Raw genomic sequence first — 20,414 nt, forward strand, 5'->3', positions numbered from 1 at the left:
GAAGACCACGGCTATTAGGAAAGGGCGCCTTTGAACTGCGCCCACAGTTACTTCTTTGACCACCACGTACGGATGGCAAGAAAGGAGCTGGGATACTGTCAAAGTCTTTCTGTTATACTATTGAAACTATCTGGTTATGCCCATGAGCTCTAAAATGATTACTACGTATCCTAGGCCCGCACTAAGTGAGATGTGTGAAGTGTCAAGACCTTCGACAATGTGTTGAGCCAGCTTCTCGGCGATGGCGTGAACTCACATTTAAGAGTGTGCAGCGTACCAATGGAACCCGAAAAGCTCGGAAGGGCCTTTGCTAAGTGTTCCATCTGCCTGGCTAAGTAGATAGTTTCGTATGTCTAGCACAGTGCGACTCGAATGTCAATGAAGATCTAATGAATGGCGGTCAAAGATCTGTTGACCCGGTGTTTCACTTTACTATTCCTTTTTGTTTTCTATTGAACCCTACCTCGCATGTGAGGGTGTGTTCTATGTCCTGGTACTCCGGCACGGCTGGCGTGGGATTGAGTTGTCTTGCTTATTATCCTGTCGTTGCTGACCACCCCGCCTACTCCTCCAGACCCTATTTGGCTGGATGTGTCACACGATGTGAGAATTCAGCTTCGACGTTCAGCCACTGACGCAGAATGCTACCGTGATATTCCAGTGTTTCCTTCGTCTGTTGGTGTTTGCGCTGCCTACGACGGTATACACCTCCTCACGACCCCGTGGTGTTGTTGGCCGGGAGTAGACTAGTAGGTACCTGGTCGAACAGCCTCAACTAGGCGTCGTTGTACATCCCTAGGAGGGAGCTACGGTGCCGCATGAAATTTGGCATCTCAAATCCACCAACGCAACGGAGGCAGCCAGAGGATCGCTTGGAGTCTTTTCAAACCCCCGTTGCCTAGCACCTCCTACTAAGAGAAGAGCCTATCCTTGCCAATTCGGAACATTACCTTCATATTCTTAGCGCAAACCGTTTCTGCCTATTCGAGACAATGAGCACGTGGGCGATACTAAACGTTGATGATACTTGGAAGCCAATCAGGATTCTCGGCCGACAAAGGCCGAGAGCCGTCAATGTATAGAGATGTCTATGGGTTCAAGATCATATTAACAATCTGTGGCATAGCTTCCAGAAGTAAGCGAGATTCTCACCGTCCAATCATTTTACTCCATTTGACTTCGACCTGTCATGGCATTACATAATACCTTGCATGTCTGGCTCCGGTCGGTTTTCCTGCCGCTACACACAAATTTATTCGTTTCTGATTGGTTATATGCGTAATATTAATGCCTTCTCTATATTGGAGGAATCCCGGTCTTAACTTGGATGTATCTTTTGTTCTTCTCCGTGTCCAGCCATGGGGTTTCACGTGAAAAAGAACGGCCCTCGGCAGTTTGGCCTGCATCTAATCCCCCACACCAACTGTACGGAACTTTATGATGGGGGATCTTTCAGCTGGGCTTACTTCAGAGCTTATGGTTATCGGCATGCCTGGGTCTGGTCTGCGTCTTATTAACTTACCAAAAGGAGAATATTCAGCTACCACCTGTGAATCATCAATCCGTTGCCACCCTACTGCACTTCAGCGCGCCAATGACAGACCAATCTCGGTGTCGATTTTGTCTGAGTTGTCTTGGCGTATTGAGGGACGCCCCTTCTTTCTTCTCGTATCATTCCGTCTCCCAGTCGCTGATGTCTACTGTATCACCGGTAGTTCACACATGCCTATCAATGCCGAAAAAGGCCATGATGAATATCCAGGTTACTTATGGGTCAACTCAGGCCAGAAGACCAAGTCATGATCCAGCGACCGCCTTGGATATCTGGAACTGTTATGTCCCAAAGAAATCAGTTCGATGCGAAAATACCGTGAAATCCAGCCGGGTCGCCGGGGAACCGGGCATATCGACTCAATCCGAAGAGCCAGCTACAAGAAGCGACGAGTCACTGGAGCTTGCCATGACTGCCGAAGACTTAAAATCAAAGTTGGTCCCCTTACCGCATCTCACGTGGCGATGTCATCGCAGACATGTTAATCCAGCATGACAGTGTGACGGTGGCCGTCCAAAATGTGCTAATTGCGATATCAAACTTCGGAGGTGTGGTTACGATCTAAACAAGAGAGAGGCTGCAGCGAATCGCCTCGCTATTTTGCAAAACTTCGTTCACGGACTGAGATGTTCGTCCCAGGAGCAGGCTGAGCAACTTCTACAAAGGTGGCGTGATAGCGACGGTCAGCTGGATTCGGTCTCGGAGCCACCCATCGGTCCAGTATATATCGAGAACAGCCCAGAAGATCCCACTCGTTGCCAGGTTTTAGTCGAGCTGCCTCCATCTGGACTTACGAAACACTACGTGGATGCGTTCTTCAGTAGCAGCGACGAGCTATTCCATGTTTTCTCCAAGACACAGATTTTACGATGTTGCGATATTATCTACCGACAATTCAACAACAACAACAACAACAAGAACCCGGAGCACGATGCCGACACCTGTTGTGTGATGGCCGTAGCTGCTGTTGGTGCCCAGCACGGACATGCAATCGTCGACACAGGTCCCCAATCTTTCCAGTCATTCTATACCCTCGCCCACCAGCTTCTAGAAGCTGGCTTACGAGAGTGCGACCCCTAGATGCCGTCAAGATCTATGCGTTGCTTTGCCTGTGCAACGTCATAAGCGACACCGATTCGGCTATTACATATGCTGGTGAGTCAATCTTTTGTTGAAGCTTGACATTTCGAAGGGAGTCATCATTTCTGAGCTAAAAAGGGATAACATAAATACAGAACGGGGCCTTTCCAATAGACTGGTACCAAATCGGGGGGTTCCAGAAGTAGAGCGGTTTCAATATCAGAAGGCATGGCGCACTTTAGGGTTCTTATCAAGGTAAGTGCAGTTGGGTTGCTTATGGAGGAATAACTGACCGACAATACTCAGTTGGTTAGTCGCTAGGCACGGTTATATGTTGGGACACAACAGCATGCTGTTGAAGATACAGGTGAGCAGTTTCGCACCAGCGTTGAAGGAGAACTGGAATCGAACGATCTCAAAAGTTCCCGAACCCCGACATTGATACGCCCACCAACATCGCAGAAGGTAATTCGCGTTCAGATCACAGATATTTAAGTAAAACTAACATTTCGCAGCCATTCAAAACGAAATGATCAAAGTTGCGGCTTTAAACGCAGGGGTTGTGCGGTCGCTTCTACCAAACAGGGTGCTCACATCACGTCATTTGCAATCAGTCTTGAATGGCCTCAAGGCTTGGTACGACGAACTACCTGTGGAGATACGGCTTGAGAATCTCTTCCAAATGGAAACGACAATCCGTCAGTCCGGTTGCCACGTCCACCTACTACATCTCCGCGGCATGATGCTGTGTTATGGCCCCATCATCGCCCAGCTAGCTCGAAACCAGTGCGAACACTCGAACAACATTGCCGTACGAGAACTGTTAGATCATTGTGAAGAGGCTGTGCATGCGGCTATGACATCCTCTTGGATATTGCATCTGCTCTTCGAGCAGAGGAGTATGTTCAATTGCCGTTGGCTCATCATGTACGAGTGAGCCCCTTTGGTGTCCCATCCAATCCAGTCAGCGCTAACTGTGAAGCTCTCATGCCCATGTTTCATGTGCAATTCTGTTACATCATATCGCACAGAAAAGGGTTTGCGGACACTGGGGCTGGGAAGCACCGATCGCGACCGCCATCGCACGCTGCCTTGGCGTACTCGAGTTCTGCGGTTGTCTCGACCCAGTCGCGGCCCGATTCCATGGGCAACTTTCGTGGATCCATTTGATGCTCGACAATCCATGGTCGCGTACGAACTCGTCGGATATTACAAATGGCATGGCAAGTCCTCTGGAGGCGGCTCTACCGTTGACTTCGAGCTGCGACGGCAAAGGCCTTCCACCAGTTGCGAACCCGGGCCCGGGCCTGAGCCACACAAAGATTGGTGCTGCCCTGCTCAGTATGTTGGAGACCCCTTTCAGCGACCGTGCGACCTGCACCAGCCTTGACTCGAATCAGAGCAGCCGATCTCCACAATAGGAGCATACGACAGCGCCTGGTAGCACTGCCTAAGCGTCTGAGTGATGATCTAAAATGCCGCAACCGTTGGAGCTTACCAGAGCTATTGGCGCCAGGCTATTCTACGTTCTAGTTTTGTCATTGTATCATTGGGTCACAGTAAGAGTATTTCAAGGCATCTGAAATGTTTTTTTTGGAGCAGGATTCAATACTATAAGGGAAAGTCGTACATCAATTCAACAATAAAAATATTATTTGACCAAATCGTCTACGGACAGGTTACCATTCTTGAACCTATTACTTACCTCCGGTGATCACACCAGATGCTGCTCGAAAGAGTAGCAGGGCTTCAGCATTTATGCATTCCGCAGGAAGCTCTCCAGTCCTAGCCCGGAAGATCTACGCCGTCACAATTGAATCTCGCGTGTGACAAGCCAATCGCGATTGTCCCCGCCTTTGCGAGACATACGGTACAATGGAAAGATGCCGCCTTCGTCGAATAGACTTAGCTGTCTTCCGTTTTCTATATTCTATCCCAATAGGCTTCCCCGTCCAGCAATGCCTGTCTAGCTTAATATAGCCTTTATCGTTGCATGTTCAGGGGTATCATGATTAGACGGATTCCGCATTCCTTGGCGTACGCTAGGAACCCCGGCTGCATCACGCAGCACTGCGGTGCCGAGCTTAAATGGTAAGTAAGGGCGGGGTTTTCGTCAAGATTGCGGTATAACCTGTAACTATGGCGATGCGGTGTAGGATTCGTTGATCTCACTACAAAGCCCGGCGGCCCATGTCTCAGCAGGAGGACCGGGCACCGGGGTAAGTTGGGGATGCTGGTTTCTCACCATTTCACTTCGGCTTGTTTTCGAACACCACTTTCTCTCCCTTTGGCTACAATTGTAATGAAAGATGGCCTTCAGAAATTGGTACCACGTGCTTCTGGCCACAGGCGTGATTGCCGTGGCGGCAGAGCTCGCCGCCGGCGCTACCACTCCTCCAGGCCTGACCTCCTCCTGCAGACTTCTCCCTGGTGACGCCCATTGGCCCTCGCTGCACGACTGGCAAGATCTGAACAAAACAGTCGGTGGGCGTCTGATCGAAACCGTCCCGCGTGAGAGCGTTTGCCACGATGCCCCGTATGGCCGGTACGATGCCGAGGCGTGTACTGAGCTACAGAAGTCTTTCGACTTCCCTAAGTTGGCACGGTACGAGAACCCCTTCCTGGGTTACGTTGGTATTAGATTGCCTGGAAGTGGCTAACACTGTGTGCGGTATAGCATGGAGGTCCCGGGCGAGTTCATGGACATGAGCTTCAAGAACTACTCGTGCGACGCCTTCGCGCCGCGGTCGGCACCCTGCGGCCTTGGCAATCATGCCAGCTTCGTGGTCGATGTGTCCGAAGAAAGAGACGCCGCCGTAAAGGATGTCCGGGCCGCGTTGAAGTTTGTCCGCCGCCATAACATCCGGCTCGTCGTGAAGAACACGGGGCATGATTACCTGGGTCGTTCGACAGGTACCGGCGCCCTCTCCCTATGGACGCACCACCTCAAGTCGGCGAGCTTCATGCCGGCGTACAATTCGTCCTACTACAAGGGACCCGCGCTGAATATCGGGGCCGGAGTTCAAGGCTTTGAGGCCTACGCTGCCGCCAACGCCACGGGGCATCGCATCGTAGGGGGCTCCTGCCCTACCGTTGGTATCGCCGGGGGTTACTCCCAAGGCGGCGGTCACTCGATCCTAGCGAGCCGCCACGGCCTCGGCTCGGACAATGTTCTCGAGTGGGAAGTCGTCACGGTCTCCGACGGCCGGCACGTAGTCGCCACGCCCGACAACGAGCATGCGGACCTGTACTGGGCCCTCAGCGGGGGCGGGCCCGGCAACTACGCCATCGTCCTGTCCATGACGGCCCGCGTCCACCGCGACAGCGGCGTCATCGGAGGCGGAACGCTGGCCTTTAACGACTCCCGCGTCGGCAACGCCGCCTTCTGGGACGCCGTCGGGGCCTTTCAGGCACTGCTGCCGGACTTCGCCGAGGGCGGCGACAGCGGGGGCGGCAACTCTTTCGTCTACGGCCTCACCGAGACTACATTCAACGCCTGGACCGTGACCATCCCCGATACAACCCCTGAGGACACGGAACGCCTGATGAAGCCGCTTCTCGACGACCTCACCCGGCGCGAAATCGACTACGAGTACCGCCCCCACGTCTCGCACAGCTTCCTGGAGCACTTTGGCCGCGCCCTCGGCCCCTTGCCCGAGGGGATCATCGAGAACTCGGGCTTCATGGCGAGCCGCATGATCCCGCAGGCCGTGCTAAGCGATCCCCAGGCCAACGCGCGCGTGACGGCGGCGCTGCGGAACATCAGCCGGCTGCCGAGCTATTCCATCGCGTGCCAGTCCATCAGCGTCGGCCACCAGCCGCACCCGGACAACGCCGTCTTGCCGGCGTGGCGCGACGCGGCTCTGATCTGCCTGCCCAAGGAGCCTGGGACCCGCGCGCGCCCGCCGCCGACATGGCACGGCGCCAAGTCGAAGGCGTGACCGAGGTCCAGGCAGTGCTGGACGCCGCCACGGGGCCCTCAGGGGGTGTCTACATGAACGAGGTCAGCTACTTGCTGCCGGACTGGCGAGCGGCCATGTACGGCGCCAACTACGACCGACTGCTCGCGGTGAAGCGGAAGTACGATCCGGAGTCGGTGCTGTACGTCCTCGATGGGGTGGGCAGTGATGCTTGGGTTGAGGCTGCGGATAAGCGCCTGTGTCGCGCCGCTTCCTAACCTCTGCCAAAGAATACGATGCGAACAGTAACGAGCTATCTAGGATTGATAGTGCCCGTCAGAATGTGCCAGCAGCACACGAACGTTTTACAGCGGGATTTGCTCCTACAATAAAGACTAGTGAAAGATTGTTGCAAGCGGACTGATATGAAGCACATAAAAACTTGTATACAAATGAAATACTTCGTAACACATAAAACTAGATGTCTAGTCTCCAAGTCTCCCGAAGCACCCCCAGAAGGAAAAGCCATTGAGAGTGGTTGAATCGAAGCCTACCATAAGACATTTAAATATCTTACTGCTCGATATCTCTACCAGTGAGGCCGCCAAGAAGGCTGCCCACACCACCGGGGTGGCCACCCTGCTCTCCGTTACCGTTGCTAGGCTTGGAGCCACCGTCGCCAAGGAGGCCGCCGAGAACACCCTGAGGGGTGCGCTTCTCGACTTCGGCGTCCCTGCCGGTCAGACCACCCAGAAGGCTTCCGACACCACCAGGGTGACCGGCCTGCCCTTGTCCGTCGCCATTGCTGGGCTTAGAACCACCGTCGCCAAGGAGGCCGCCAAGAACACCCCTAGACAGTATGGATTAGAAAACGTTTTGCTATGAGCTGAGCCCGTAGCGGATGCACTTACTGAGGGGTACGCTTCTCAACAGCGTCTCTGCCGGTCAGGCCGCCTAAAAGGCTTCCAACACCACCAGGGTGGCTGCCCTGCTCCTGTCCGTTGCCATTGCTGGGCTTGGAGCCGCCATCGCCAAGGAGGCCGCCGAGAACGCCCTGAGGGGCGCGCTTCTCGACTTCGGCATCTCTGCCAGTCAAGCCACCCAAAAGGCTGCCCAGGCCACCGGGGTGGCCGCCCTGCTCTCCGTTGTTGGAGCCGGAACCACCATCGCCGAGGAGGCCTCCAAGAACACCCTGAGGGGTACGCTTCTCGACCTCTGCATCTCTGCCGGTCAGGCCACCTAGAAGGCTTCCAACACCACCGGGGCTGTCAGAGCAAATAATAAGTCAGTATAGTCCTAAGAGACTCTGGAAGGGTGCAGAGTCTGGCTTGGAGGAGACTTACTGGCTGTTGGAGCCGTTTCCAGAACCGCTGCCACCAGAGCCGCCGTCTCCGAGAAGACCGCCGAGAACACCCCTAGACAGGCTATGTAAGTGAGAGTACGATGAAAATTGCTGTTTGCAAAAGGAGACTTACTGAGGGGTGCGCTGCTCAATCGGGGCCGCGTTAACGGTAGTGAAAGCGGCAATGGCCGAGGTGAAGATGATGGAGTACTGCATGTTGATAGAGTAAAGAATGAGATTGAGTGATAGTTATCTTGAATGAAGAAGTGGGAGTGAGTGTCAAAGTCTGGTAATGAGAGACGATAAAGATGAAAGAAGGTATTTGGTGAAGTTGAGAACGTGGTTGTTGTGGTTGTTGATACTGTAGGTGATGAGGAGAAAATAGAAAGAGATTGTCTGGGAGAGAAGGAAGCTTTATACGCATCACGAGAAGTTCGTCGCTATCCAGCAAATACTTCGTCTACAACACGGGGCCAACACTCACACAGTTGGCGGGAGCACGCAATCCCAGCCTGCTACCATACCTTCTCAGTATTGTCCTACTCTATCCGATGCTGCCGGGGAAGCGACGCGTCCTCCGGAGTTAATCTGCAGCCTTGCCAGGCTTAGATGACAACGCATACACAAAACACTGCTCGTTGCCCTCCTCTCGACTCGCGTCACCGTTTCGTCACTTGTGTTTTAGCTACCATCATGAGAGCGTCAATGCAGCAGATGCGAACTACGATGGTGAGGATGTACGTAGTCTGATCAAGGTAGAGTTGAGGTTGGAGCTGCCAGAACAGCAGGGGTGGAGGAGCAATTAATATCCAGGTACCGTGCATGTGTCAAGAAGATTGATCGTAAGGCTAGCCTTAGATTAAAATAGGCTTGCACACGCAGCAGATCGTCCGCCCGCCCCATGTTGTTTGTTGTTTGTCCCTGTCAAACACCCCGCCCCCGTGCCGTATTCCGCATGCCGCCCGCAGTCCACGCACGTGGCCCATGGCCTAAGGAGATGGAAACAATAGCAATCTGCCGCTAATCTTAGCTAGTCTTCACCAGTCGATACCCTCATTGTTTTACGGCACGGCCTAGTGCTGAGCTAGCAAGGGGCTAGGGGGTCAGGGGGTTAGGGGTTATTATTCTTTCTTTTTTGCTCTTCTGTTCAATGAAGGTATGATCTCAACGGAAACAAAACCTTATGTGTGACTCTTTAGATTGCGCACGCAACCAAGTGGCCATTATGCCCAATGACCTGAAAACTCTTTTATAAAGGGTGTTATTGGAGTAGGGAACAGAACCGCTGTCACGTACCCACGCGATACCTAATGCGGCAAAGGCTACTACCCCCTGATCTTGAGTTGTCGATGCTCTTCCCTCCGCATAATCCACTTGGAGAGGCTCCTGAACTCGTTAATTTAATCTCTGACGTGGCCGACACCGCCCCCAGACGACACCGAGACGTCACGACTCGGGCGAACGGGAGCTACTCGGTTCATGAGAAATTTAAGTTCTATACCTAGCCACTTGGGCCTGAGTGCCGATATCGGCCAGCGATATGGTGGGGAGGCACTGCCACCTTTCAAGTAAGCCTCCCCAAGTACTTTTGGTCGTCTAGTATTCGGCGCCCCCGGATGATTAGATAAAGATATAATTCGGGACCCGTACTGAATAAAGTCGTATGCTGTATGGTATCTATGGGCACTCAAACTACAGAATTTAGGGAGTATATGGAAGACAGAGAGATGGGGGCGAGCGTCTCCGACGGGGGCTGCAGGAGCTCGAAATCGACAGACTATCAGAGACATACGGCTTTATTAACACACGAACAAAGAAACTTTGGTACTCAATCTAGGCGTGAAATAGCTTCTCCCAGGGAAAGGGATCTCCGCCGTGTTCCGTCTGTGTCGTCGTAGACAAGGTACCATATGCTGAGTCCTGGAACATCGGGGGATTCGATAGTGAGCTGAAGTCAAAAAGTTCGCCATCAAATCCCAGAAAGTCCAAGTCGAAGGCTGGTTCAGGCCGATATGCCTGCAGTTGCTCCTCCCAATAGTCTCGTGCCTGTAATTCATGTGGTTCTCCTGCGCCAGTATCTCTCGGCTCCAGAGTAGGCGCATCCGGACCTCCCGTTCCTTGAATCTGCTCTGCAAAACTCGCCGTTTCGATCGTGGCAGCTTCCTGATCATGATTGCTAGCTCCTGGAGCGTCCCTGAGGGAGGATCGGAAAGACTGGAACAACTCCAGCTGAACATCTCGAACGATGTCAACAATTTGGCCCCTCAAGGCTTCTTCGATCGGGTTTAACGCATCCTCAATACGGACTTCAAGCTGATGCCTTACACGATCAGGCATTTCGCGTCGCAGGAAGCCCTCGTATTCAACCATCGGATCCACGGGGTGCGCCGGATCATGAAGATGTATGTACTCGTAGTCTGCCATTATCTTGTTAGCTTTATAAGGGTGAGGATCGGAGGACAACGGTTCTCACTTACATGGGCTTGGCATATCCGCCTCTTCGGTTTCAGGGAACAGGATCATGTACATGTGACGCCACTTCTGATGCTCACTCATCTGCTTGAAGCCTTTGGGGCGGCATCTCAGCTGATCTCTCTGGGAGGGGCTAACTCCACGTGTACGTGGTGGTGGCTCCTTGATCTCGCATTGCTCCTGTGATCTCATATGCGCATCACGGTCCCCTTCTGATTTGAATGCGCTAAAGCAACGAACACAAGTCAGCGGGAGGGCGTGGTTTCGATCAAGGTGTTCTCTGGGTTGATAAAGACAATTAGAGTCAGCATTATGAGAGTTCATCCTAGATTTTCTTGCTTACTTTATGCGATGCACCGTATCCCAGCCCGGGCCTGAACACGCCCTCCCAAATTGGAAATGCCCTGGTTCCTTCTTGAAGTACGGACACGCCAGCTTCCGAGGTAGAGTGTCTCTGTCGTTAGTCATCCGCGTGCGTTTGGCAGGTTTCTTTTCATCTCCGTCATCCCCGTCTTCATTCCTGTCTTCAAAAGCTCGCTTCCTACGACGCTGGTCAGGTTTTCTCAGCCCAGTCCCGCTGGGTGGAGAGCTTTGTTGTGTATTGTTTGAGCTCCCGGTGCTCCTGCTTGACGTGGTGCCTTCGCCTTCGCCAGAGGTCGCAGTCGTAGCAACGGGGCCAGGAGAGCGGCATGAAGAGAAAAGCTCGAAAAAGTAGCCCATCAAGCGTTCGAGAAGAAGACGCTTGTGTTCCCCTCCTTTGAGAGTCCCAGGCTCGCCATCTGAGGAACCGCTATCGCTGTCGCTTTGAGGTGAAATCAGGCTCGGGGACAAACCGACAGCTGGCATGCCGGGATTCTGGGTTGCCTCCATGAAGGCGGGATCTTGCCCATGGTGTTCATCCTTACAATGTTCAGAATCGACATGATCGTGCTCGTGATTCCAATAGGGTGAGCCGCCGCCATTATCAACCGGTCCTGCAACTGGAGATTGGACAGTCGGTGGAGTGCCGAGAGGTGTCGTTACCGGTATCTTGCCTCTTGAATTATCCAGATCAGACTTGATGCCTGTATAAGCAGAACTCCATGCAAAATTATCCGATGCTTCCATTACTCTCACACTCGAGGCACTAGAGGCACTAGTCGGCGGCGTTGGAAAGACGTGAGAACGGGTCAGTCCCGGTCGGTTAGATGAGTTTTCGGATGGGCATAAAGACTGGCGTTCTGGAAGACCCACAGAATCATACTCTTGTTGATTCGCTTTGGTTTGGTTTGCTGGATGAGGCAACAAAGCTGCGATGTTATGCACGAATAGAGGGTAAAGCAACTCGGTGATCTTTTCCTTGTTGGCAAAGTCCAGAGCTCTCTCAAACGGTATCCAGACACCCTTGAGAGGCATCGGGCCGATTCGGACAAGGTGTCTGTGCTTTTCGCACTTCAAAATACCGTCTCGCCGGCCTCGGGTCATGCCAGCCACGTTTAGTAGTTTGGTGCCGTTGATCATGTGGTTATCCTCCCGTCTTGCCACACAAATGCCCCGGGCCTCAACCTGGTAGCACAGAATTCCTTCGTCTTCCCAAAAAGTCACTGTCACTCGGGGCTTCTTACCCCGCGGAGCTACTTGACCAATCGTATCCATAGCGATATGTGAGATGTGGGTGTCTTGATGATGCGACTTAACATATTGTGAGCTTTCGCTAAGTGATGCAGGCATTGATAAGCTATTAGACGTTTGCTGTGGGCAGTATTTGTCGATGGCTTCAGGTTTGGCTGACGCATGAAGGTTGGAAGCTGCCATGCCGAAGACTTCGACATCTAGTTTAGTCGATTCGTTGACCAAGGAAGACATGATTTACAACCTTGGGGTAGAGAAAGAGTAGGGAAACCCCTATTTGATTTTCCTAGACGGCCGCGGCCAGATAATGATCATGAAAGAAGTCGCTACTTGAAAGGTTTTGGTTTCCGTAAGGCTCGCAGCCGCAGAACGTGTTGCGCGCACCTGCGCATTTGCGCGCTTACCCGAAGAGGGGCCGGGGTTGCCAAGACCTCTGTATCTCCGACGCTGCTTATCCTGTCAGCTTTGTGTTCAGGGGCACAACCACGGGAACCAATCAAACCCGGGCATGATCATATATATACAGGGGTAGCTATCTTAAGAACTCGACAGGTGGTGGCAGATGGGCGACAAGTGGCACATAAGCATACGTTACATCCCACAAGGAGAGACTAAATATAATTAAAGGAATACCATGGCCGATCGATGGCGGAAACTTGGGCATAGATAGGATATGTAGAGGTATGGTCGGATGTTCTCTAATAAACAGCGCATATATAGTTCCGAACTCCGATTGAAGTGATAATAAGCTATTAATAAAGTTGAACCTATCAAGGTTACTACCAGTGTTTGGATAAACTCTAGAAACCCCTTTTCTCCGCTACCTATAAATTAAGTACTTAATTAAGCATGTTAATGTTGAGTTTCCTCTCGACCTTCCAACACTTCTTTCGACACCCGATATCCCCGATGACAACCAACACAAACATGGCGCTGAAAACCAGATCACCACAGCCACCACAAGCTGCCCTGACTGACCCGGATTGTCCAGATGGTATGTGGTACGGCCACCTAGCCTGCGTCTGCAGCTCCACCAGAGGTTGCAAGTGGCACACCGACCGAGGAATACGGTACCGAGATCTATTTTTCAACCCGCTCCTTCCGCCCGATGCCCCAATGAAGTTGCTGAAAGATGGATATCGGTGGCGTATCTTGAATTCTGTTGATACGTCAGCTACGAAGCCCAGGCCATCGTTTGCCCAAACACTCCGCTCCAAGATCTGTAAATGTTTGTCGCCAATACTGCCTCCCACGAGCAACAACAAGACATCGAAAAGCCATACGTTACTTGGCGCCCAAAGCCCACGCCCGGATGAGAATTTCGAAGTGCCGCCTCCATACTCAGCAATCGACAAGCTTATTCCCAATCTACCCTACTACCCGGGGCAAATCCATGGTAAGGCCCTGGGAATTGCAGAGGTCACCTCTTCCTACGTGTGGGGGAGCAGCCTACCCTTTGATCCTCCATCATGCAAGACGCTCGTGCCCATCCACCCATCCGTACCATACCACCTCGCCTTTTACCACCTGCATACAGCACGCCGCGTTATCAAGAGCCTGGGCTTGGAATAAAGCACAATCCTAGTCCCTGATCTCACGTGCGGGGGCTCATCTGGCCCCAACGGCTGTTACGAGTGGTCAAGTGAGCTGTACTTCTCAGGGCAATTCTTACAAAAGCAGGAGATCCGCTTCGGCGTCAGTGAACCTGGATTCCGTACGAGGCATCACGAGATCGCCATGTGCCCTCACTTTACAGCATCGTTGTCATCAATACGGACAGGGATGAGGAACTGGTGGGTGCAGGCCTCAGCAACTCTGTCTTACCAAGACCACATATTCTCTGAGCAACTTCGCCTCTTCCGAGGACGGACTCATCCGTACTTTGGGTACAATAAATGCGAACCATGCCCCGGGGGTATCAGATGGGATAGTGCTAAAGGAAGACTAGCCCAGATCCACAACTGCGAGTTTTGCCATTGCAATCTAGAATCGAGCTTGGAGGTTCGTGAACAGGAACTTAGGGTTAGATTTACCGTCTACAGAGCCCTAGGAGCAGGAATCGACCGATTCGAACCTAAATGGCACTCGCTTTTGACAGGAAAGGGCACCTTAAGGCCACCTCGGAAGGGAATCAAGACCAACGATGTGTATCTGCAAGTCATGCGAGTGGCACATGCCCTCAAGATGCAAGGGCTCAACTGGATTACCTTCAGAACACCACATGGTGACTTCACGGCGTTACCTGACGAGTCAGAAGAGGGAGACTTGCCAATAAACGATGTGAAACCAAAATGTGGGGATTGGGAGTCACTTTGCTAAGTGGATGGTTTGTGTGAATACCCAAAGGCGAAAATGCCGGTGTCGTTGTGCTGGTAGCAAAAGGATTTACTCAGCGAGCTCACCATTCAGCACATCGAAAACCTCTACGGCGAGATGGAGGGCATCTTGTTCGGTGCTATATGCCGTGGTGACTACCTTGATATCGAATGAGAGAAAAGGGGGAATGGAAGGAATGGGAGGGGGAGAGAAAAAGAGAAAGGGAGAAAATTTCCAGCTCGTCAGCCGTCACGAGTGTAATAAGTCTGTTCGACGCAGGAAGACATTCAGGTGCGCACCCAACACTTTCTGTCATAAAACGGTTGGCATTGCAGACAAGCCATCGGCCACATGTATTATATTCACTACTGTTGGGTTTCAATCCCATCACGGAATCTCTGCCGAGCTAGTTAACAAATCAAGGCGCTAACTTAGACTCATAGTTGCAAATTATATATCTATTAAATTATGAGTAATATCAGTGAGTCCAAATCCCAGTACTTATCGTCCGCGTCCAAGTTCATTTACACCACCACATACTGCAAGGTAATAACTTCTCCACGCGCCCCATTGGTGGTCGTCAAATTGATCCCATCGTCGCTAAACTGGCCCTGGTCAGGACTGCCATTCGGGCACGTGAGCGATCCCGTGCTTCCGGTGGTGGTTGGGCCGTTTACTTGACAAGTCGCGGGATGACCACCACTGGCGGAACCGCCGTAGGCTGCGGGGAATAGGAACCATGGGCTGTTGTAGTTCGTTCGGAGATCGATGTAGGCATATGTGTCGGCCTCGTGGGCCGGACTGAGCAGGCGCCCGTTGCCGTCGACATACAGCTGGGCTGCAGCCGACACATCCGGGGTGAATTTGAGCTGGTAGTAGTAGTTACCGTATAGCTCGAGGGTCACATACTGCCCATCAACGCGGCCGCCAACTGCCTTCACAACCAAAGTGGGAGTCGCCTGGGGCATCAAAACAGTCGTGGCGGTAGCAGAAACGGTGGTCGGCACTGCCGTAGTCTTCACTTCAGTCGTGCTGACGGTGACAGTGGTGGTGGCGACGATCAGGGACGTGACTGTCTGCGTGGCGGTGGCAGTCGCGCTTCCGGTGATGGTCGTGGTCGTGGTCGCGACCGGGGCCGATGCCGTAACGGTAGTGGTGCAGACGGCGGCGGCGGCGGCGGATGAGGAGGAGGAAGAGGTAGGAGACGCGTTATGGACACACTTTCCTCTCTTCTTGCGTTGCTTATTGGCGACTTGAGTCACAGTGGCAACCGTTGTGGTCTCGGTCACAAACGAGGTCTCGAACGAGGTGACGGTCGTGACCTGTGTCGTCTCCTGCGTGGACTCGGTGATGGAGACCTGGGTCGTCGTCACGGTCTCTGCAGTTGTGGTGTCATAAGCCGAGCTGGTCACCGTCCTACCGAGGTAAATTAGCAAGGGGCCGTGAGGTGTCGATGGTGCATGTCTCTCCGCTTACACTGCTGCTGGGGTGACCGTCACCGTAGCATAGCTTCCGCAGGAGTCGGCGGAAACGGTCGACGGTACGACGATGCGCCGCTCCACGATGCCATAATGCAGAGAAGCATATTCAGCAAAGGGGTTTATGGACGTGGAAATGGCCGAGGCAAGGCCCCCGGTCACGAGGCTTGCCACAGTAAGGAGGTGCATGGCGGAAAGGAAAATTTGGCACCTGGATAGGAAAATCAAACGAGCGTGAAAGGCCAAACGAATGCGTTTCTTGGAAGAATGGCTGATCGAGAACAAATCCCAACAGAGGTTCGGCCATATTATACATGTCGATAATAAAGCCTCAGCCTCTTGAAGCTATCTAGTTAGCCATTTGCTCCCTAATCCAGACCAGATGTTCAGCTGGTATGGAATATGACTCTAGTCCCAACTTGCACTAGCAACGGCGATAGTTGACCTTTTCGTCTGTTCTAGCCCAACGACCGTCCCAACCAAGCCTTTTTAGTGTCGTCCTGCTTACCCTATCGAGACGAGCTAAGAGCTAGCACCCACGAATCTCAACCACTCCTCACCAATCAGATTGCAGTGCCTTTCCCCCTTTTGCCCATTTCAGCACCACTGGCATCAGCCCATTCCCGCGACCGCCATGTATATGCAAGCGTAGGCGTGTTAAGCTTAAGCGTTCCAGGCCTTATAAAGATGTCATCTCATTCCGCTGAGGCTGAGTTTGGCGTTTGCTCCCAGCTAACCTCGAACTGTTCACTTACCACATCATCTTACATCTTAACAGAGCCGTCCAGCCCAGAAAGGCTAGAGGGGGAACACCTCACCGTCTTTGGTTGCACGCTTGGTAGGCCTCTGGGCCTGGCCAGACCTCCCTGTTTCTCTTCTCGCCCCTCACGCCGGAAGGAAACCACCGTCTCCTCTTGGGGGCCGCCCAAATTTCAAGTTACGCTGACGCGTCTCATCAGTTGCAACTTCACATTAGTCGTTGGCTAGCCTAAGACATAAAGCGATGCACTTGACCAAATAACCACCTCGGTTCCGATGCGCATGCTCTTGATTCCATACGTGAGGACGAGGCGGGGTCAACTGCCACTGAAATTGCCCTTTTTACTAGTTGTTGGTGACAACATCTGAGCCGCATGCCATAGTGAAGCAGGTGCCAACTGATAGTTACGCAAGCTACGTGTCTAGAGCGCACTATTTACTATTAAGTAGCTGATGCCAGCCCTTATAGTAGTGTAGCAGGGCCAGTGCGTCACAATGGCTACAGGCAGGTAGAGTATAAAAAGTCGAATCAGCTGCTGTACAGCCATAGTCACATTTTGAACCAACCCACTCTTTTATGCTTTCCTTCCTAAAGGCTGCGTCAGCTCAAAAGTCTCGCTCTTGATTTGGAGTGCCGGCACCTTTCCAGGGTCAGGTGTTTTCAGTATGTTCGCAGCTGTTGATCCTTCGATTTATGTCAACTTAAGGTCCATTGTGCCACGCAAGCCTTTTTCAAGTGTCCAGGAGGGGCTACAAGAGAAGAATTACTTGTTGCCGTAAACCATATGACATTATTGTAGTAACTGGACTGATGTCCACTCAGTGCGATCCTAATGATATGGATGTATCTGAACTCGGTCTATCATGATTGTCGGTTGATAAGCGACCTACCAATCACTCGGTCGATGATCTAAAGATGTGTTCAAGTCGACTCTGCTTGCGCTCAGACTGCTCAGCGGTACCAGCCGCTGATGTACCAGCTGCTGGCGTAGCCCCCTCGGCATCCCCAAAACACGGCACCAGTCTCTTTTCCACCCAGACGTTGCCTAACTCGTCCAGCATCCCTCCGCGTCCCAGGACCCCTTTGGCGCTCGTCTCCGGGTCCCAGCCATCCCCAGGCACGACCGCATCCAGGTCCGCGCCGCCGTCTTCGATCAGACTCAGCACAATGGCCGTCCACCTCTCCGACCCTTCCGGATCCACATCGGAGCGCTGGATCCAGCCGCGGCGCTTGGCGTCCCGGAGATGGCGGAGCACCATGATCCAAGTCGTGACATCCTTTTTGGCGAGCAGCGGCGATGACCACGACGGCGCGTTCACGCCGCCGATGAGACGAGAGAGCTGCGGGTTCGCGGCGTATTTCTGCGAGCGATCGAGCAGCTGGCGCACAAAGGATAGGCTTGACAAGGGATAAATGGTCTTTTGACGCGAGCAGAGGAACTCCAGGGCTCGGTGAAGTAGTGGGGTTTCCTCTGTAATATCCTTCGCCGCCTCAGCGGCCCGCTTCCGTTGATTGGCACGCTGGATCGACGTCTCCGCAGCCACGAAAACACGACTATAGGCACTCTCGAGCGGCTCCCCCCAGCCGCCCAAAGCAAGATGATAGGCATCCTCGATCTCCTCCGCCTCAGCGTCCAAAGCACGACGATAGGTACTCTCGGGCGACTCCTCATCAGAGTCCAAGTCCAAAAAAGATCGTCGTCACTCATGGGCGACGCCGTCTGATCAAGCGTCTCAATCACGTATTGTCCCAGACCGAATCGGGTACAAAGGGCGAGGTAAGCGTTGTGGAAGACGAGTTTGTTGCCGTGCCGTTGCTCGTACGTCCCGAATGAGTTGATGGCCCAGTGGTCAGTCGGCGCATAGTCTCGCCAGAGCCAGTGGCAAGAGATGGTCCTTTCTAACTCGCCGATAAGCCGCAGGTGTAGCTTTTGGGTATCGTACTTCATGTGCCGGGCGTGGGTCAGCGCCAGGACAATGCCTGGGTACCACTCGTCAAGCCGGCGATGCTGTTCGGGCTCGTGGACCGGGTGCTTCATCTGGAGGATATAGGAGCGTAGCAAGCAACGGTGCGGGTCCCAACAATCCGTACCATCTTTGCCTGGAGGCCCATCAACTGAGTTGATCCAACCTGCCTCTTCCAAACGGTCCCAGACTTCGTTACCTGGAGACAGGAGGAGCCAGTCGCGAAGTGTACGGTGGATATATGTTACGCGGCCGCTCTGGTGGTGAACTTGCAGAAGCCCGAGCGAATGTATCAAGGTCCAAGATCGAGTATCGGCACATCGTTGCATGGCCTTTTGCTCCGACTCTTGTTCCACGCCGAGACTCAATGCAGCCAAATCAATTTGTCTGCCATTGATTGCATAGAGTCCGTGACGGTTAGTTTCAAAGCTGCATGCAAAAGCCAGCTCCACGAGAGAGAGCGACGTAGCCGATTCATCCTGAACAAAGTCTGCAACGATTTCTCGGGCGCGGACCAGCTGAAACAGGCGCGACGTCTCTGCTGTGTCGTGCTCTGTTTGGCCGCCGAACACCAACAGTTCAAACAGGCTATCGAGCTCCGTTGGTAAATCGACGACATAATCCAGCATGTCAACAATCCTCACCCTGCCTCCGTCGGCGAAGCGCCTGATCAGGTCTTCCACCACCAGTCGCACCCAGAGAAAGACGCCATTGCCCATTTCAACAAGCGTCTGAATTAAATACCGAGCTTTATCCCTATCGTCCACCATGGCGAAGTGTATTGTATCTTTACTGTTCAGTTTGTCAATTGTGTAGCGGAACATGTCCTCGAAGTTAGAATCTTGCAGCTTCAAGTTGGGCACCACCCACTCGAACGCGCGTTCGAACACGGGCCAAGGCCTCGATGAAAGACACAGCTTGATTCGATCAGCTGATTTGCCCTCAGTCATGCCCCGGAAAAAGCTGATGATGGCCTCGTGGTCCCCCTCAAGCTCGTCCAGCCCGTCGACAAACAGGCAAAGTTTCGTGTGCGTAAGGCCATTGCTGAGAAAGATGGAGAAGCCGTCCATCAGTTCCGAGAGGGACCATTCGATTGTGGTGGAAACTCGTTCTTTGCTTGTCATCGGGGCCAGCTTTTCACATAGATTCGGGAGGCATTGGGCGATCAGATAAGGTTTAGCGGATAACAGCTGGAATAGGAGTGAACGTAGAAGTCCGGTCTGGGAGCGCTGTTCTTGTGAGCCGCTGGTCCAGAAGTAGAACCCGGCGGTCATGATGTGCTTGTTGAAGGCCCAGGCCCGGAGCAGACGTGTGGTCTCCGGGTGGCCCGAAATGTAGCGGGTGAGAGTCGATTTGCCAGAGCCGGGTTTCCCAGTGATCCAGTATATAAATCCATGCTTGGTTGTTGCCAGCCACTCCGAGAAGTTTGGATGGGAGTCGCTGGCCTGGTGATTGAATATCCAGTCGAATGATGTGCCGTGAGCCTCTTCAATGTCCTGGGCTCGGAAATCCATAGACTTGAACCTCAAGCTTTCAAGGATGAAATGCTGGAGGACGCCTTCGTTGAACCAAGGTACATGCTGCGGTGAGCCGGAAGCAGTCGGGATGCTCGCTTCTGGGCCTGCAGTGTCGGGGGGCCGCTGTCGATTCCGGAGTGTTGACTTGAACACCCGCAAACGTCTCGGCAAGGGCGGAAACGGCGGGGCTGAAGTGATAGACTTAGTCATGCTGCTCAACATCAAAATAGCACACCCACTCACTCGGTAGCCGGCGCGGCATCTGCCCCAATGTCCTGGCCTTGCTGTGAATGCTGGTCCGCCATGATGTGGCACTTGGGATGTGGGAAAGACGTGGAATGGTCGTCGAAATCAATCGCCCACTACAGAAGAGGGGAGTTGGCGACATTGACCTGGTGCGTGGCAGCTGGGGAGCTGCGATTG

General features: G+C 53.0%; 8 protein-coding genes across 8 annotated transcripts; 4 read left to right on the forward strand and 4 right to left on the reverse strand.

Moving 5' to 3' along the window:
- Positions 1-1,769: 1,769 nt before the first annotated feature.
- PG998_006270 (fungal-specific transcription factor domain-containing protein) lies at positions 1,770-2,632 on the forward strand (the record flags this gene model as incomplete). The annotated part of the gene is made up of 3 exons (XM_066873088.1): positions 1,770-1,832; positions 1,882-1,986; positions 2,051-2,632. The coding sequence occupies 3 exons, from the start codon at positions 1,770-1,772 to the stop codon at positions 2,630-2,632; spliced, it is 750 nt and encodes a 249-aa protein (XP_066733185.1).
- A 349-nt stretch (positions 2,633-2,981) lies between these two features.
- On the forward strand, positions 2,982-4,022 carry PG998_006271 (uncharacterized protein; the record flags this gene model as incomplete). The annotated part of the gene is made up of 4 exons (XM_066873089.1): positions 2,982-2,999; positions 3,055-3,097; positions 3,148-3,531; positions 3,664-4,022. 4 exons carry the CDS (start codon positions 2,982-2,984, stop codon positions 4,020-4,022), a joined length of 804 nt encoding a protein of 267 aa, XP_066733186.1.
- A 919-nt stretch (positions 4,023-4,941) lies between these two features.
- PG998_006272 (FAD-dependent isoamyl alcohol oxidase) lies at positions 4,942-7,416 on the forward strand (the record flags this gene model as incomplete). Its single annotated transcript, XM_066873090.1, has 3 exons — positions 4,942-5,237; positions 5,310-6,560; positions 7,128-7,416. The coding sequence occupies 3 exons, from the start codon at positions 4,942-4,944 to the stop codon at positions 7,414-7,416; spliced, it is 1,836 nt and encodes a 611-aa protein (XP_066733187.1).
- A 22-nt stretch (positions 7,417-7,438) lies between these two features.
- On the reverse strand, positions 7,439-8,089 carry PG998_006273 (uncharacterized protein; the record flags this gene model as incomplete). Its single annotated transcript, XM_066873091.1, has 3 exons — positions 7,439-7,796; positions 7,875-7,946; positions 8,007-8,089. 3 exons carry the CDS (start codon positions 8,087-8,089, stop codon positions 7,439-7,441), a joined length of 513 nt encoding a protein of 170 aa, XP_066733188.1.
- A 1,617-nt stretch (positions 8,090-9,706) lies between these two features.
- Positions 9,707-12,190, reverse strand: PG998_006274 (apses-domain-containing protein; the record flags this gene model as incomplete). The annotated part of the gene is made up of 3 exons (XM_066873092.1): positions 9,707-10,290; positions 10,351-10,625; positions 10,689-12,190. 3 exons carry the CDS (start codon positions 12,188-12,190, stop codon positions 9,707-9,709), a joined length of 2,361 nt encoding a protein of 786 aa, XP_066733189.1.
- A 693-nt stretch (positions 12,191-12,883) lies between these two features.
- PG998_006275 (uncharacterized protein) lies at positions 12,884-13,528 on the forward strand (the record flags this gene model as incomplete). The annotated part of the gene is made up of 1 exon (XM_066873093.1): positions 12,884-13,528. The coding sequence occupies one exon, from the start codon at positions 12,884-12,886 to the stop codon at positions 13,526-13,528; it is 645 nt and encodes a 214-aa protein (XP_066733190.1).
- Positions 13,529-14,796: 1,268 nt separating this feature from the next.
- On the reverse strand, positions 14,797-15,939 carry PG998_006276 (uncharacterized protein; the record flags this gene model as incomplete). The annotated part of the gene is made up of 3 exons (XM_066873094.1): positions 14,797-15,304; positions 15,494-15,688; positions 15,749-15,939. The coding sequence occupies 3 exons, from the start codon at positions 15,937-15,939 to the stop codon at positions 14,797-14,799; spliced, it is 894 nt and encodes a 297-aa protein (XP_066733191.1).
- A 1,464-nt stretch (positions 15,940-17,403) lies between these two features.
- On the reverse strand, positions 17,404-20,201 carry PG998_006277 (small s protein-like protein; the record flags this gene model as incomplete). The annotated part of the gene is made up of 2 exons (XM_066873095.1): positions 17,404-18,174; positions 18,252-20,201. 2 exons carry the CDS (start codon positions 20,199-20,201, stop codon positions 17,404-17,406), a joined length of 2,721 nt encoding a protein of 906 aa, XP_066733192.1.
- Positions 20,202-20,414: the final 213 nt, after the last annotated feature.

This window comes from Apiospora kogelbergensis (assembly GCF_038363985.1).
Source record: "Apiospora kogelbergensis strain CBS 113332 chromosome Unknown utg000003l_segment0_segment0, whole genome shotgun sequence".
Classification (NCBI taxonomy): Eukaryota; Fungi; Ascomycota; class Sordariomycetes; order Amphisphaeriales; family Apiosporaceae; genus Apiospora; species Apiospora kogelbergensis.